General features: G+C 34.1%; 1 protein-coding gene across 1 annotated transcript; it reads left to right on the top strand.

The window, feature by feature from the left end:
- Positions 1-2,838: 2,838 nt before the first annotated feature.
- Positions 2,839-16,508, top strand: LOC134244097 (protein O-mannosyl-transferase TMTC4-like). The gene is given in 17 exon segments (XM_062726375.1): positions 2,839-2,932; positions 6,259-6,619; positions 7,730-7,946; positions 8,471-8,558; positions 8,819-8,943; positions 9,422-9,547; positions 10,077-10,241; positions 10,518-10,720; positions 11,150-11,321; positions 11,783-11,911; positions 12,865-12,908; positions 12,910-12,942; positions 13,052-13,159; positions 13,616-13,757; positions 13,942-14,056; positions 14,919-15,107; positions 15,398-16,508. Coding segments are annotated over 16 exon segments (2,340 nt in total). The 5' UTR covers positions 2,839-2,932; positions 6,259-6,275; the 3' UTR covers positions 15,538-16,508.
- Positions 16,509-16,757: the final 249 nt, after the last annotated feature.

Below are 16,757 nucleotides of genomic sequence, written 5' to 3'. Positions count from 1 at the left end.
TCACTTAAAATTGATACTAATTTACAACATTTTGATATGAAATTTTGAAGACCATATAAGTAAAGATTCTTTTTTATTATGTGTGACATTTTGCTCGATTATGTCGTCAAATATTTTTTCTGTGCAACAAGTCCGCGTAATTTTTGAACGGCCCTCGTATGTAAAAGATATATTTTGACGAATTATCCATAAATGCAGTGCACTTTTGAAGGTATATATCTAGGATTCATATGAAGATTCTGAAATGCGGTTTTCTGTTTTTAATGATTTACACCAGAAATTCTGGATTTTTAGTTTCCTTTGAATAATACATGAAAGTTGATATCGCCCCAGTTCTCTATAAATCATATAAGTACATGCACACCAAGGGTAATTTTACAAAAGGATATGTGCAGAAGATAATACATAATTGTATTATCTTCTGCACATATCCTTTTGTATACCATATTTAGTATTTTATAAAGTGAAGTCAAACTAAGACATGAAATTAGAAAAATATATATATTAATTTAATTCAATCAAACAGAAGCACAAGATATATGTATAATTTCTATTGTATATTATGAAACATTGAGTGTAAAAGCTTTCTGAAAAGGTTGTAAATATAAACTTATAAAATAAAAAGATTTTTTAAACGAGTACTCGACTATCGCTCGACTAATGTCGCCGTGTGGTGCAGTTGATGTTAGAGCGCCCTTAGAGGGCCTCTTAATTGAGTGTGATAATTAAATAGTTGTTATAATGAGTCTAGACGTTCAGTATATGTCATAGTATATGTTCGCAATTTATTGAGGACTGTATACCCCCCCCCCCCCCCACACACACACACACACAACCACTGATCATCATCAAAGTGTTTACAGATCTGACATTCATATAGAATTCACAAATAGAGATACTTTTCATAGGTAAAAAGAGACACTAAAACAAAGCATTATTAAATTACCCCCCCCCCCCTTGATCCACTGAACATAGATCGCTACACCTTGTGTTGCATAGGGGCTTGTCATCCGAATTATTAAATGTAAAATAATTTTTTTAAAAATTTGAATCTTCTTTAAATACACTGAAAAGTTGTTAAAATAAAACTCCCTACACTTTCAGCCAAGAAAAACCACGTTTAAAAAAGACGTACCACACGTAATAGAGTTCATGTATATAGGTGTGGTACGACTTTTTTAAACGTGGTTTTTCTTGGCTGAATGTGTCAGGATCTTTATTTTAACAACTTTTAAGTGTATTTAAAGAAGATTCAAATTTTTAAAAAAATTATTGTAAAGATTTCTTATAATATTGTAAAAACCTAGCCAGGGGCGTAGCCAGGGTACTTTTGATGTGGACGCCTGAATGGGCGGGGGGTTTGGGGCCGCCTTTAAGTCCCCGGAAACTGGTGAATATTCAACGATTTCCATGTGCATATTTGACTCTTCTGATAGCATTTTTCTTACACTTTATATACCCCCCCCCCCCCCGCTTGAAAAGCGGGAGGTTATATAGTAATCGTTAATTCTGATTACATGTAATTAGACTGATAGTTAGCCAAACATCAATATTAAAAATACACCTCTAAAGATTGAAAATAACAAAGACAGAAGAATTCTTTTCAACTCATTTTCTTGCACATTACCTATGTACATTGTATACATTTTGAAATGAATGTTCATAAATAATCACGAATCTGGTATCTTTAACTTTTTGCAACAATTGTAAAAACATGTAAAGTATACTTCTGGTTTTAAGGTAGAGTTACGGATGCTAAAAATACTCGAAAAAGGCCTTATTATTATTTTTTAGGTTAAATTGAATTTTACTAGTTTTTCAATTTTTGATGTTCATATATAAAGCTGATTTTTTTTTCAAATATCGCATTAATCCAGTATTAGTTTGTTTGTTTGTTTGTTTTTTTTTTTTTGGGGGGGGGGGTATCGTTACAGAAATTAAGCATTATGGTTGGAAGTAAATTTCCAGTCATAGAGATTGAAACTTTTGGCATTAAATAAAATTAACCCTTGTTTTAACTTTTAAGGGAGCCGACTGGGGTTTTCTTGTGTGAAATCTACACTAAAGAAAATCTTTAAGAATGTAATTACACTTGGAAAAAAAATCAGCAATATTCGACAGAAAACTAAAATCCGGGAAAATCTTTTGATTACAATGAGGTGTATACTGTCGTATTTTCCCCTAAAACTGACTCTGTTCATTTTCATTTATTTTTTATCGATAATTCCAGTGGCGGATTTAAGGGGGGCGCACCCGGCGCGCGCCCCCCTAAAATTACCAAATTTAGAGTAAATCACAGTTTCATCTAGAAAATGTAAATATGTCTAATTGGTAGACCTCGTTTTTACCCTACAAAATCTCTAGAATCCAGGAGCTGCCGGGACCCCCACAAGGGCTTTGCCCTGGACCCACCGGGGGCCTCAGGGCGGCCCCCAGACCCCTTGCCTACTTTTGGCGCCCCCTCTAACTTGAATTCCTGGATCCGCGCCTGAATTCTACATTGTATCTAAGTATTTTATTAAAGATTATTTACTAATATTGTGCAAAAATGATGAGTACGCTTTACAATATTACACCTGTCTCTCTCTCTCCTCTCTCTCTTTTTTTTGGAAAATGATGTAGACGTTTGTGCGTACAAACGTACGCCTGGCTACGCGCCTGCTAGCTGTCGCTGTATCACATTCAATATCAAATTTTTTACTTAGCCTATTTAATCATTCAAAAGTACTGTTATTGAATAAACCATGTTACATGTTTAAATCCTTGAAACCTCTCGGGGTTAAAAATTATAAACGTGCACGATTGTCCACATCTTCCAAAGTCAAAAGTTTGTGATCCGCTCCCCGCTCCAAGATGGACTGTCCAAAGAACGATTACTCTGCAGTGCGCCGAAAGTTTGCTGTAGGAAAACTTGGTTACAGTGATAGCAAAGGTAATGTATTTTATTACTACTGTAAAATGATATGTAACAATGTTGTAACAATATAACAATTCTTTATTTATACATTATTACCTGTTTGTTAACTTTCGACCATTATTTCAACCACGTATTGACGGAACGCATAACGTTAACGTTTATTCTTGAACAGAGAAAACTCGGGATTCTGCATGTGTCCATGCAACTTTTAGTTTTGAACAAAATACCCGAATTACTAGTGTGTGACACCCGTAAGAATTAAGTCATTTAAAAATAATGATAAAGTAAAACCGACAAGTAATAAAATAAGTGCAGCTTCTTTTTTCCGCAGTAACCCCCCCCCCTTTTAAGGCCCTTTCTCTCAGGTGCCCTGTATCTATACATGAATATTGATTAATATCAAAAGAGCAGGGGTCATGTGTAATACAGGTCAACAAAATTCGCTATACTATTATGTATAATGAAGCAAAAGAAGCGTGAAAGAGATTAAAATGACATAATCATGATAATGTACAGCGTAGTTTAAAAATAACTCTCTAGCCTAACTGGTTCTGTTGGCATTATTATGGAAAATAAACAGACCGGACCAATAGACCATAACAAGAGAAGGCCATGATCCAGCCCTCTATTCAAATCCAATGAATAGCATTCCAGTGTCTTTGTATTTTATGTTGTCTTGTGAAGTCCGAATTTGCATTTTCAATTATTAGATTTTTACGGTGTTCCAAATTTGATTATATGACTAGAGTGTGGAATAATAAATAGAATATCCTTGAAGGAGATAGTGAATTATGTTCCCCAAACGAAGTTGGGGAACATATTGTTTTTACTCTGTTTCTTATTATTATTATTATTTTTCTTCTTCCTGGGTACTTATTTGTCCGGGAGTGATCTTGTAAACTACACATCCGACTTAGGTAAAACCTTTTTAGGGTTAGTAGGCATGTTATGTAGATTTGCGGAACGAAGGTCATTTTGCGCGCACGTGCTTGCAAGAGCGTGCACGTGCAACATGTGAAATGACCGATTTAATTGATATAGGCGTAACTTTTTACATTTTTGATGAAATGCTTTGAAACTCAAGATATAAGGATATATTAGTAGCAGAGACAATATGGCATGGTCAATATCGCAAGATCTCACGCGCATGCACGTGTACTTCGCTCTGATTGGCTGAAACTAAAGTCTCAATATCTTTTTTGTTTTTTGATAAAATCCCTTGAAATTTTGAACATAGCCATACATTAGAATATCCTACAACATGATATATAGCAATTCTCATGAAAACACGTGCATGCACGTGCGCTGCCATCTGATTGGCTTAAACTTTAAATAGCTATAACTCCCTTGATTTTCAACCAAACAGGATGGGATTTGGAACATAGATAGATATAACGGACCTCTACAAGAAGGTATGGTCACCATGCACATGTAAACACGTGCGTGTAAATGTGCTGCAATCTGATTGGCTGAAACTTTAAACAGCTATAACTCCCTTGGTTTTCAACCAAACGGGGTGGGATTTATATAGATAGATGTAATGGACTTCTACAAGAAGGTATGGTCACCATGCTCATGTATTCACGTGCGTGCACGTGAAATGAGTAAAATTAAAATTACACTTGAATGAGCATATTTTTAATACTTTTGTATTAAATACTTTAATATTTAGTATATTAAAATATATACATTCTGTAGACAATATGATATGGTCATTACGCACATGCATTCACTCGCGCACGCGTGCAATGCTAAAATTGAATGAACTTGGTACACTTCTGGGTAAACGTTCTTAAAGTCTCAAATGCATAGAGTTTGTCTTATTTAATGAAGCTTACAGGGGATATGGCACCAAAACGGAGTTGGGGAGCGTTTGGGGAACATCTGTAACGGTCCCCGTTACAATTAGCACTAGTTTTTCTTTGTTTTGGATATAACTTTGGCAGACAAATGAAAGAATAATAAATAAAGGAATTTTTCTGGATGAAAGGAATTAATGACAGTATTATAGTGTTTATTGTAGTGACTAAGTGTCAACACAAAGAAAGAGTGCATATAAAAGTAATGGAAACCTGGGCTGAATATAATAGGGTAGGTGTTTAAACTCGGAGATAGAGGAGCTGATATCTATGGCTTTTAAATTGAACTGATTGATTTTTTAGTGATGAACCATTAGCCAGGGTAATCTTACACCCTGTATGCTTAGTGATCATGGATTTAACCTTTAGACTAGAGGGTTTTGTTTTCTTTCTCTTTTCTTAAAATAGATCCAAAAATAAGTTTATAACCATTTGTTCTTGAGCTTGAATAGAAAGATGTTTTCCTGAATAGGTTTATGGATTAGCATAAAGACAATATTATTTAACTTATTGAAAGCTAATATTTACTATTATTACATGTATTTTTATGCCCCCGAATCGAAAGATCCCAGGGATATATTGTTTTTTTGTCCTGTCTGACTGTCTTTCTGTCAGTCTGTCTGTTTGTTTGTCTGGGTTTTTTTTTCTGTCTGTCTGTTGTCAACTTTAACCTAGCCCATAACCTATTGAGTGGTTGGGGCTATGGCTTTCATATTTCACAGGTGCATTCCTTGTAAGTTGTAACTAGACCTTTCTTCAGGTACCACCAAATTTGACTTCTTGACCTTGGAGTTTCATCTACTTTTACAAAAAATAAATACCACACTTTAACCTTGGCCATAACTTTTGAACAATTGGAGTTAGGGCTTTTATAATTCACATGTGTATTTATTATGACAAAACCTTTCAGCTGGTATAATAAATATTTTGACCTTTTGACCTTGATCCAATTGCAAGAGTTTGATCCACTTTTTTAAAACTTTAACCTTGGTTATAACTTTTGAACAGTTAGAACTAGGGCTTTTATATTTCACAGATGTATTCCTTGTAACAAGACCTTCTTTTAGGTACCAACACTTTTGACCTTGACCTTTTGAGTTTGACATGCATTGGAGAGAATTCAACTCTTGCCAAAAGCTGTCGTACGGGGGCATCAGTGTTTGACAAACACATCTTGTTACAATGGATATTCTGAGCCCATGTGACAGACTTGGAACACTCTATTTTTATAATAAAGCTGGTTAGACCAAGGTATGAAACATTCAGGAATGACTATTAAATACTGTTCAAAGGAGTTTCATTGATATCACATTGCATAATGATGCAGGGGTCCTGCAGGGTTCAATTTCTGGTCTAACCATATATATATAGTTAATACATTCCTCCTTCCCTAGCTATCACATGACTACACACACAATATTAAAATTAAAGCATTCTAAAGACTTTCAGGCACATTGATTTTAATTTATTATTGTATTTCAGGATGAATAGTCACAGCCATGAACAGACTGAAGCAAAATGGCCATAGCAGTAACAGCAGCAAACAAAATGGACATTCCCGGAGTTATCTCCCTTACAGGAAGGAGTTGGACAGTTGTCTGCCCCTGCCCGCACTCTCCTTCCCCGCAGCAGCAGGCATTGTGTTCTTCTGTGCGGTGTCATGTTTTGTAAATAGTTACCATGGAAATTTTGTCTTTGATGACAGTGAAGCCATATTGTCCAACAATGATCTCAAACCTGAAACCCCTCTGTCCGATTTGTTTATGCATGACTTTTGGGGAAACAAGCTGGACTCTAAAACCAGTCACAAGTCCTACCGTCCCCTAACTGTGCTGACCTTCAGGTGGGTCAAGTTACGGAATACAACAGAATTCCTAATTGCATATATACACTAGAATTTGTTTTCCTTATTGGAAAATAAACAGCATACATATTAGTGCTGGGTATCGCGACAGAAAAATCGTATCGCGATATATTGCAATATTATATTTTGTATTGCAATATATCACGATATAAATATTTAATAAATTTTTGCTTTTCGTCAAGGTTAAATGAAAACACAAACTCAAATTACATGTATTCTCGAGTTGATTTTCCAATTGCCTGATCGCATTGTGTCGGCGCAAGTGGCAATATAAGTTTTTTTGTGGCACAACTTGTTGAATTCAGTTAAGTTGTAATACTCAAATTCAGCTTTAACACGAAGGGGTTTCAATTAACAGTTGTCGTCGTTTTGTTTTTGAAAGAGACATGTCTCTGGTTTCTGATCACACTTCACATCGCTTGCCGCCATATTTTACATGTACCTTGAAAAGGGCAAATAACTCTTTTTGTAACTTACAATTAATAGCATATCAAACCCGAACTGGTATTCACAAAAAAATACCACGATACGTATTGTGAAGAATGAAATCGGGATACACCGGTTAGCTGGTAATATCGCACAACACTAATACATATACAAAAACATATATCCAGTCAAATTTCATTATCTCAACTCAACAGGACTGAGATATCTTCAAGATATTCAAGTATTTTTGAAGATATCGGCATGCTTAGTGGTAAAATAGTTAAAAAATAAGTGTCTCGAACTTTCAATCAAATCACTTAATTGACATATCTATGATATTGATAGTTTGAGATATTAGTGTTCGAAATACTGGAGTATGTACCAGTTCAGCTGTATCTGGTACATCTGTGTACTCATTCATAACTTGAAACACCCATTTACATGTACAGTTTTGAAAATAAAATTACAGAATAAAATTTACTCATGTGAAAGAACATGCAGGCTTCAAAACATTTCACTCGGAACAGAATATTCAGATCTACGAGTGGTTTGGTAGTTTGCAAATTGTTTACTATACCTGAAAATGTGAAATAAGAACTTATTATGATAAAATTAATAAATGGTACAAAGTCCTAAATTTAATCATGTTTGATTTTTCTCCAGATGGAATTATTGGCTGTCAGGCGGTGCCTTCCCTATGTCATTCCACATCGTAAACATTGTTCTTCATGGCCTTGTGTGTGTACTCATGCTTATCGTATTCTCATTGGTCCTGTCTGGTTGCCATAGCGACACAGAGGGACGGATTGTGTTTGGTACTCCTAAATCATCTCTGCTGTGCGCGGTGCTGTTCGCTGTTCATCCAGTTCATACAGAATCGGTGAGCGTCTTCAAATAATGTGTGTGTAGGTAGAAAACAACACCGCTAGTCTTATACAGTGTATCCATCCCTGTGAAAAAAAAAATGAAAATTTTAAAATAGAGCTACATTTTTAGAATTTTAAACAAGCAGGATGAAGTGAGTGATACCAATTATATCATCAGAAATTAGATCATATACATTCAAAGTATATATCCCAATTATTAAGTCAAAATCCATCCATAGCTGCCATACATGTATCTTTTGTAATACTCCCATTGATTAGTTACATGTGCATGTAGTGATATCGACTGAGTCCAAGCAATCAAATCTGAATAAAAATACCCTTCATTTTGATTTAAAGACATGTACATGCATCCAATCATGGCAATGTTCTATGGAATTTATTACTGTAAAATTGGTGCAAGTGATCTCTACTGCCTATTGAAATATCATTTTGTTTTCAATAGAAAGTGACATTATTGCTGCCTCTATTATATAAAATTTCATCATAATTGATGTACATTTTTTCCTGTATTTGACAGGTGGCAGGAATTGTGGGAAGGGCAGATCTCTTGTGTGCCTTGCTCTTCATTCTTTCATTTCTTTGTTATGTTCGTTCCTGTTGCCAAGGTAAACTGAACAAAGTTTTTATTTACTGTCAGCAAAAAACAATTTTCATTTTTTAACAATATGGGTTTATATGTAGAGATAACAAAGAATTTGAGAAATATTCAAAAGAATACAGAAGTTATAATCAGACAACCTTTTTCCTTGTTAAATAATTAAAGGTTGGGACAATCATCTAAACTGTGAAAAGGGGTATATGTTGCTGCTTGTAGCTTGACTTCATTAACATGACTTATTTAATTATTTTATCATATTAATTGCAGAAATCTCATCCCGACCCAACAGAAGCCTTCATCGTCCAGAGACCTTCTCTATGGCCTGGCTGTGTCTGTGTTTGGTGCTGTGTGGTCTGTCTGTACTGTGTAAAGAGCAGGGCATCACAGTCATTGTAAGTGGAAGAAACTGGGAAAAAGTGGGGGGGGGGGTTGAATTACTGTAAACCATCTTTTATGCTATCTTTTTTGCTAAGAATATTCATACCACTCTGCATCTGCCAAGGGTTTATGGGGGCAGACTGGACCTAATACCCTAAGCTAGCAAATATGTGTTAGGAAAATGATAGTGTAGTAATGATTTTTGAGATATTCTCAAGTTCATATTAGATATTCATTCTCAAACAAGTCCTTCAATATGTAATGTTAATGCCTGTTATGATTTACTAAATGATTGTTGTAGTGGATCACTGGGTGACATTCAGTGGGCATCACTGTTTGATGCCAAGCTGATTTCATTGTCAGTTGAAAATCCAGACTTAAGATAAAATGTTTTTATCTTTATATATATATAAAAATTTTACTGTGTGTATTTTTTGTAAATAACAGGAAAGTTTGGTCATAAATACATGACTGAAATAATCTTTATTTTAGGGTGTATGTAGTGCATATGACATCATCATCATTTGTAAAATTGATATTTTGAAATTCCTCGGATTGAAAAAGTCTGGAATGAATGCAAAAAATGATGCCTCTAGATCTCCAAGCAATATTGATCAGGTTTGTTTGATTTATTTTCATTTTCTTTAACACATGAAGTACATGATTATACAGTCAAACTTCATTAACCTACCAAGTTATTTACACAAAATGAGGATAAGATTTCCAGCTCAATATGATTTTACCAATGATATTCAAGATAACAAGGTATGAAATAGCGAAGTTCATCTCTATTTCCTATTATCAAAGTCTGTGACCAAAAAAATTATTTACTAACTTTTATCAATATCAAAGCTAAAAATCAACTATTAGCTTGCCTAATAAAGATATTCCATAGTTGTTCATTTTTTTGTTACTTACATATACAGTTCAACTCCCATATCTTGGATATGTAATTTGTAATTTGAAGTACCCAGCCACCTATAATTTAACTTTTTTACCCTTGATATCTTGAAGTGTGGGATATTTTAACAAGGTTTGACTGTAAACACATGAGATAAAAACTACAGTGTAGATGATGGTAAATTTTTAGTAGTGCACATATATACTTATTCCTCTTTAAACCCTGAATATTATATAATTCCTTTAGAGGCCTTCAGGAGAATGGTTTAAAAGTCTGTTTGTGCGTCATGTGTTCCTGGTGATCATTGGTCTGACCATTCTTGTCACTAGATGGCGTGTCATGGGATCAGCGCCACCTATATTCCAAGTGTTTGATAATCCACATTCCTTTGTAAATAATACATTAATTCGGGTAAGTATTGAGTAACTTAAAAATTTATCTAACAATATACAGTGAATCTTGAGATATCTGAACGCCAGATATCCAGATGTTCAGTATCCATCCAATTTTTCATCGGATAGGAATTTTTTAACGTTATATTATCTTGTTTAACTGGTGATTCAGGTATCTTATCCAGACAAATTGTTAAATAGGCTCCACTGTGTATGTATATTTTTCACATGAATATTGTGTTAATTACATGAATATTTTTAATACAGATTTATGTCTTACCTTGGGTACTTTCAGGCCTTGAATTACAACTATCTGTATGCCTTGAACTGCTGGATACTTGTCAATCCCTGGTGGCTGTGTTTTGATTGGTCCATGGGGAGTGTGCCAACCATCGACTCTGTCTCAGATCCGCGTTTATTGGCTGTGATAGTCATGTGGGTGGTGCTTATATTTCTTATATACTCAGCTGTTATTCAAGAAGTTGGTCAGGAGCAGAGGTAGGCAGCATAATGGCAGTATAGTATGGTCACATTCAGCATAGCAGTAGCATATTACTTCTAACACAAATACAATCGGTATAGCACAATATGGAATATAAGTCAATTAATAAATCAGTTCATCCACTTAATTCATTAATGATGCCTTGATTATCGTTAGGTACATACAGATACAATTTGTATCAGGATATGCAATACATGTATCATGATACAGTTGTCTACAACTGAATAAACCTATATGATGATATCTTAACTAATTTTTGTATTGTTTATCTTCACAAAAATCACTCTTCTTTGAATGAAGTAGTTACATGTATGTACTACTATTATGTATGAAAAGAGTATCATAATTATCAAAGTAAACTTTAATATGCTTATGATGAATAAATGGGCCATTAATATTGACATGATTATGTTTCTGTATTGTAGAATGCTGACTATGGCCCTAGCTCTGTTAATCGTCCCATTCCTGCCAGCCTCCAATCTGTTTTTCCGTGTGGGCTTTGTCATTGCCGAGCGAGTTCTATATTTGTCCACAGCGGGATTTTGTATATTGGTTGTCATGGGAATCAGCAAGCTTCATCAAAAATGTCCCAGCATTGTAAGGTTTTATTTTGCATAAGTTTACTATATTCTTTATTAACAAATTTTTATTATAACAAATTCATTATATATAAAGTTATCTTGGATAATATAAATTAAATGATTTTTAATATGATAAAGTTCCAGATATAGCCATGTAATTGTACATGTATCCATTTACAATTTTTGTTATTCACTGATTTATTTGGATATCAAAAGTGATTAACAGTTACTGATAAAATTGCATGTTCCCTGATATTTTTGTATCTGTTTACAATTTTTGTTAAGATGCATTTAATTTCAAGCAAAATGGCCACTTTTTAGCCCATCTAGACCATTAAGGGTTCAAGGGAACTATTCTGATCTGCATTGTTCGTGCATCTAATTTTCAGGGCTAAGTCTGTTATAATGTATTTGTTTACAAAGCTGTTCTCTATTTATTTATGTTAAAGCTACATTTAGTTATGCTTTATTTCACAGGATATTCGTTACTTTGTGTTCTTCCTGGTTTCCATATTTATGCTGAGATCAATTCAGAGAAGCAATGAGTGGAACACAGAAATGTCTCTGTTTACTTCTGGTGCCAAAACCTGTCCTCTAAATGCTAAGGTAGGTTTATACATCAAGGGCCAAAACTTGTCCCCTAAATGCTAAGGTAAGATAAATGCAGCAAGGGCCAAAACCTGTCCTCTAAATACTAAGGTAGGTCTTTATAGCAAGGGCCAAAACCTGTTGTCTATATAGCTACATGTACATGTTTTGCTAGGTTTATGAGTACTTTTAAAAACCTGTTGTTTAATACAGTACTGTACATCTTGCTGTTTTCATGGTACAATTTATATTACAGGTAGGCATATACATATAGGAAAAATAAACTCTAAATGCAATGTAGGCTTATACATAAGTAAATACAGATTGGCTATCAGGTATGTTTTTAATGTAATGATCCATGACCATCTAATACTTGTGTGATTATTCATGGGCCATATATTATCTCTTTAATGTACTGATATATGTAAGGGCCATATTTTGCCCTTTTATGCTGAACCCTACTATGATGCAGCAATGAATAACCTGGGTAACTTACTATGGACTAAGGAATAATTTTATAACAGGAACCAAAAGCTGTTATCTAGTATGTAGTCATATATTTTGCTACGCCAAGCTTAAAAAATTCTTTGTTTGCAGTTGCAGACTATATTTTTAGACACAGCAGTATTTTTTTTTTTTGGAAAAAAAAAATTGTCATTTTTTGTTAGATAACATAAAATAGAGTTTTTCATAGACCTACTATAAATCAATAAGCTGCACTACTCTTGGTATAAACTAATGATTGATGAAGACAAAAATTGAATATGAAATAGTTTTAATATCCTGAAAATTTGGAGAAAAAAAATATTATTACAAAATGGCTTAAAAAAAAGTTTGGGTCGGGTGCATTTTCAGTGGGTCGGTTGGCAACTGCAAACAAACAATATTTTATTTTAGACCCTATGTTTGAAAGTAGAAAATTTATGCATACCTGACATTTTACTGTTTTCATGGTTCAATTTACTTTACAGATACATTACAATATAGGAAAAATAAACTCCGATGTAGGCAATGTTTGAAGCAATAAGTAAATACAGATTAGCTATCAGGTATGTGTTTGATGTAATCATCCAAGGACATCTTATACTTATGAGGTTATTCACCATGTATTATAATAATCTAATGTACTGATATATTAGGTATATTTTGATGTTTCAGCCTGAACCCCGACTACGACCAAGCAATGAATAACCTGGGTAACTTACTTAAGGATCAGGGACAGAACACTGAGGCTGAACAGTTGTTACGGAAGGCTGTAGAGATAAGGTGGGTAGAGAGATGGTCATTGCAAACTGATTAGACCACAGCAGTATTTGCTTGTTCCCTTCTTTTTGAGCTGTCAATGCCGGCCTGTACAGTTATTTACAAAGTGGAGAGAGGGAGTGGGGAGGGGGGGGGGGGGTAGTCCACATAGATCCCCTGATGAATGCCCTTTGCCAAAATAATCTAAGAAGGAAAATCCCATTTCCCAGAGAAGAAGGAGTGGGTTTGGACCTTCTTCGAACTTTTTGTAGCATTTTTCTTTATAATTCTGGAACTCCACTGTTTTACAATGCTGCAACTAAATATTTGGGGAGCAGATGTGTCATTAAAATAAATGGTTTGCAAATTTTGAGTTTTTTTTTAAATTCAAATTTAGGGCATGCAAATAAAATTTCAAGATATGAGGGGACTGACCAGAGATGAACAGTCTTTCACAAACAAGTCTTGTTCGTTTTCTAGACCTGATTTTGCTGCTGCTTGGATGAATCTTGGTATTGTACAGGCAGCCCTGAAGAAACAGAAAGAGGCAGAACAGAGTTATCATACAGCACTCAGACATCGCAGGAAGTATCCAGACTGCTACTATAATCTAGGAAACCTTGTAAGTGATTTATGTACTGGCAGACAGCCTTAAATTATTATTCCTGATAACAGTAAGGAATGCATATCTATGTTCTGTTGACTTGGTCTCATGTTCTGTTTTTTAAAGATATTTGTTAAAGTAGTGAACTTTGAACTTAAGGTAGATGGAGCCCACAGTAAAGTTTGTTTTTCTTTCCCTTTAGTATCTGGACATGGGACAGCACCAGTCAGCCCTGAGTGCCTGGAGAAATGCTACCCTCCAAAGGCCAAGCCACCTTAATGCCTGGAGTAATATGGTGATCTTGCTGGACAATCTGGGTACTAGACAATATTAAATTGAAACCTTAAAGGAAATATGTGTCAGATATTAACAATGGCAATATGTAATAAAGATTTGTTTCATCAAATTTCATTCAGTGGTATGAGAAGAGTTGCGGATAAGAGATGGGTACCACAAAGAGTAACAGACAGACATACAGACAAACAGCTAGATGGATGGACATAACGATTACTATATACCGTCCTGCTTTTCAAGCGGGGGTATAAATATTTATTAACCTCCATTTGTGTATGATAAAACTTTGTGAAGATTAAGATGTTGCAAAGAAGGCATATTTTACAGACAATGTTAATCATGTGTTTCATAATTTTAAATGCTCAGAATACCAGATGTTCTTTGAGATTAAAAAGAGAATTTTGAAAGAAGTAAAGTAAATGTGATGGGGTTTAGTAATTGCAATAATTTTATTACCTGGAAGAAAACTTCTTTAATTATATATCCATGTAGATATTAAAAATGCCCAAACAATGATGTGTCTTTGGGCCAAAAGGTTAAAGGTTACAATGTCCAAATCATTTAGCAAATGGCCATATATTTATAGGGGGAAATGACGAGACAGAATTTGAGTAATTAATCATAAAGTCCAAAAAATTGGATAAATGCTCTATTTATTACTTTAGTAACATGTGTGTATTTGACATTTTAAAATTGAAGTATGTCTTCAGTTAAAATTAATTTTGCTGTCATATAATTGTAAATTATTTTAGGAAATATGCAATATATTTTACAATTGTCAATATTATACTTTTTTTCTTGTTCACAGTTTTCAAAGAAATTATATTATTTTATTTTTTGATATTCATTAACCGAGTTACTGTAATTGAAAATCCTCTCATGCAGAGAAACTAGAACAGGCTGAGTTGGTGGGCAAGGAGGCAATCAAGCACGTCCCAAATGACCCCACCCCCTACTTCAACCTCGCTAACGTCATTGGTAAAGCCAATCGCTACCAGGAGAGCGAACAGTACTTTCTAAAGGCTATTCATCTCAGTGGAAAATCTCCAGCAGCCAAGATGTATGCCAACTTAGGTAAGGCCATGTACATGTTACTAGTAAAACTATGGCTGCTAAGTTTGTAAATTATGACTTTCAATAATACGTGTAATCTTTGCTTATTTTGAAATACAGTTTAGCTTTTAGTAACTCAGATACAAATATTTCAAATACCGTACTAAGATATGTCAAAGTGATTCTGAAGTTTCAGTTGGTCCTATAAAGTTTAAGATTAATACAAGGTTTGACTCTGTGAGGGTACTCAGTACATATGAATTGAAATTCTTGTATTTGAAAATGTATCAAAATTATTTTTACATTCACAGGTGTACTTTATCATCGCTGGGAGAAACCAGTCGAGGCAGAGAGGGCATACCTAAAGGCCCTGGAAATAGAACCAGCCAATCAGAGCGTTCTACAGAATCTACAGATGTTACGTCGAAAATACAAGAAAGGACAGTCCTAGCATAATGTTTAGCTTGTTATATACTACAAAAGTGTGACTCAAATGAAGTATCCCTGTGTGCTTACATAATTTACCCAACAAACTACTGTAGATGTACTTTTTTCCACGGGGTCATAATTTCGCAGAATCTCAATTTCTGTTGAATCCGCATGTAGATAATTATGCAGATTTCCTAGAATGTATTCCTATATGGCTTACATTTATGTCAAGTACCCTTGGATTTCGCAGAAAATTTGTGACCACGTACATAGCGTAAATTAATACCACTCAGAAAAAAGTACTTATACAGTATTATAGGAAACACTAGAATTGAAAATTAATGAAGATGATGCAAATATGCATCGTCAGAAACCCACGATGATGGCAAGTATCTGGCCTTGTCTACTAAAGCTGATGGCAATTAGATGTCAGCTTCTGTCAATGATTGGAAGGGCTGCCATATTGACACAAACTTAATCTACATGTACTATATAGTAGCCAAAGCATATCTGGTATTACATTTTTATATGCAAAATTAGGTAGTAGTGAAGACATAAGAGGAGATAAGATCTATAGTCACTTTTTATATAAAAATTTTCGTTCATTTCTTTTTTTCCATATCATTGATGTGAAGTTCAATTTGGTCAGGCTTATTGAATTTTGTGTTTGTAAAAAAACAAATTTATATGTGTCTTTTTTTAGACAGGTGCAATTGTTGGGGTAAAAATGTATTTGATCTCTTGTACACTGAAAAAAAAGTGATTAAACCATATTTGGGACACTGTACACCAACTATCCCAATTCAGGTATATTTATGCATCAGCATTAATGATATTGACTTTATAGTGTAGATAACTTAATTTTGGTGACACATTATTTTTGTGAGATTGCTTTCCGATATTTATAAGCAAAACAATATTTTCATTAATTTTGGTTATTGCTCTCTTAAATCTTTAACAGAAGATTTATATACGAGAATGAAATTTTCGCAAGGAGACAGTATTGCATAATTACCTGAAAATGAAAAGTTCACATAAATAAAAAAATGATTTACATTAATTTGAAGTGATATATCAGAGCATTAGTACATTACATTCCAAAAATACTTTCATAAAAGAAATGTCTTTATATGAAATAAACCTACATGTATAATTTAGAAATGTTGTTGAGAAAAAATGCTTTTTAGAGAGTTGTTTAAGTTTTTCCTGTTATTTTAAATATGATCTCTTTGATGTTTGAAG

The sequence above is a fragment of the Saccostrea cucullata genome, unplaced genomic scaffold (genome assembly GCF_032062105.1).
Source record: "Saccostrea cucullata isolate Sc308-1 unplaced genomic scaffold, CSIRO_AGI_Scuc_v1 ctg769, whole genome shotgun sequence".
Lineage (NCBI taxonomy): Eukaryota > Metazoa > Mollusca > Bivalvia > Ostreida > Ostreidae > Saccostrea > Saccostrea cuccullata.
The sequence above is the reverse complement of the archived record's forward strand: the minus strand, read 5'-3'. Positions and strand labels throughout refer to the sequence as shown.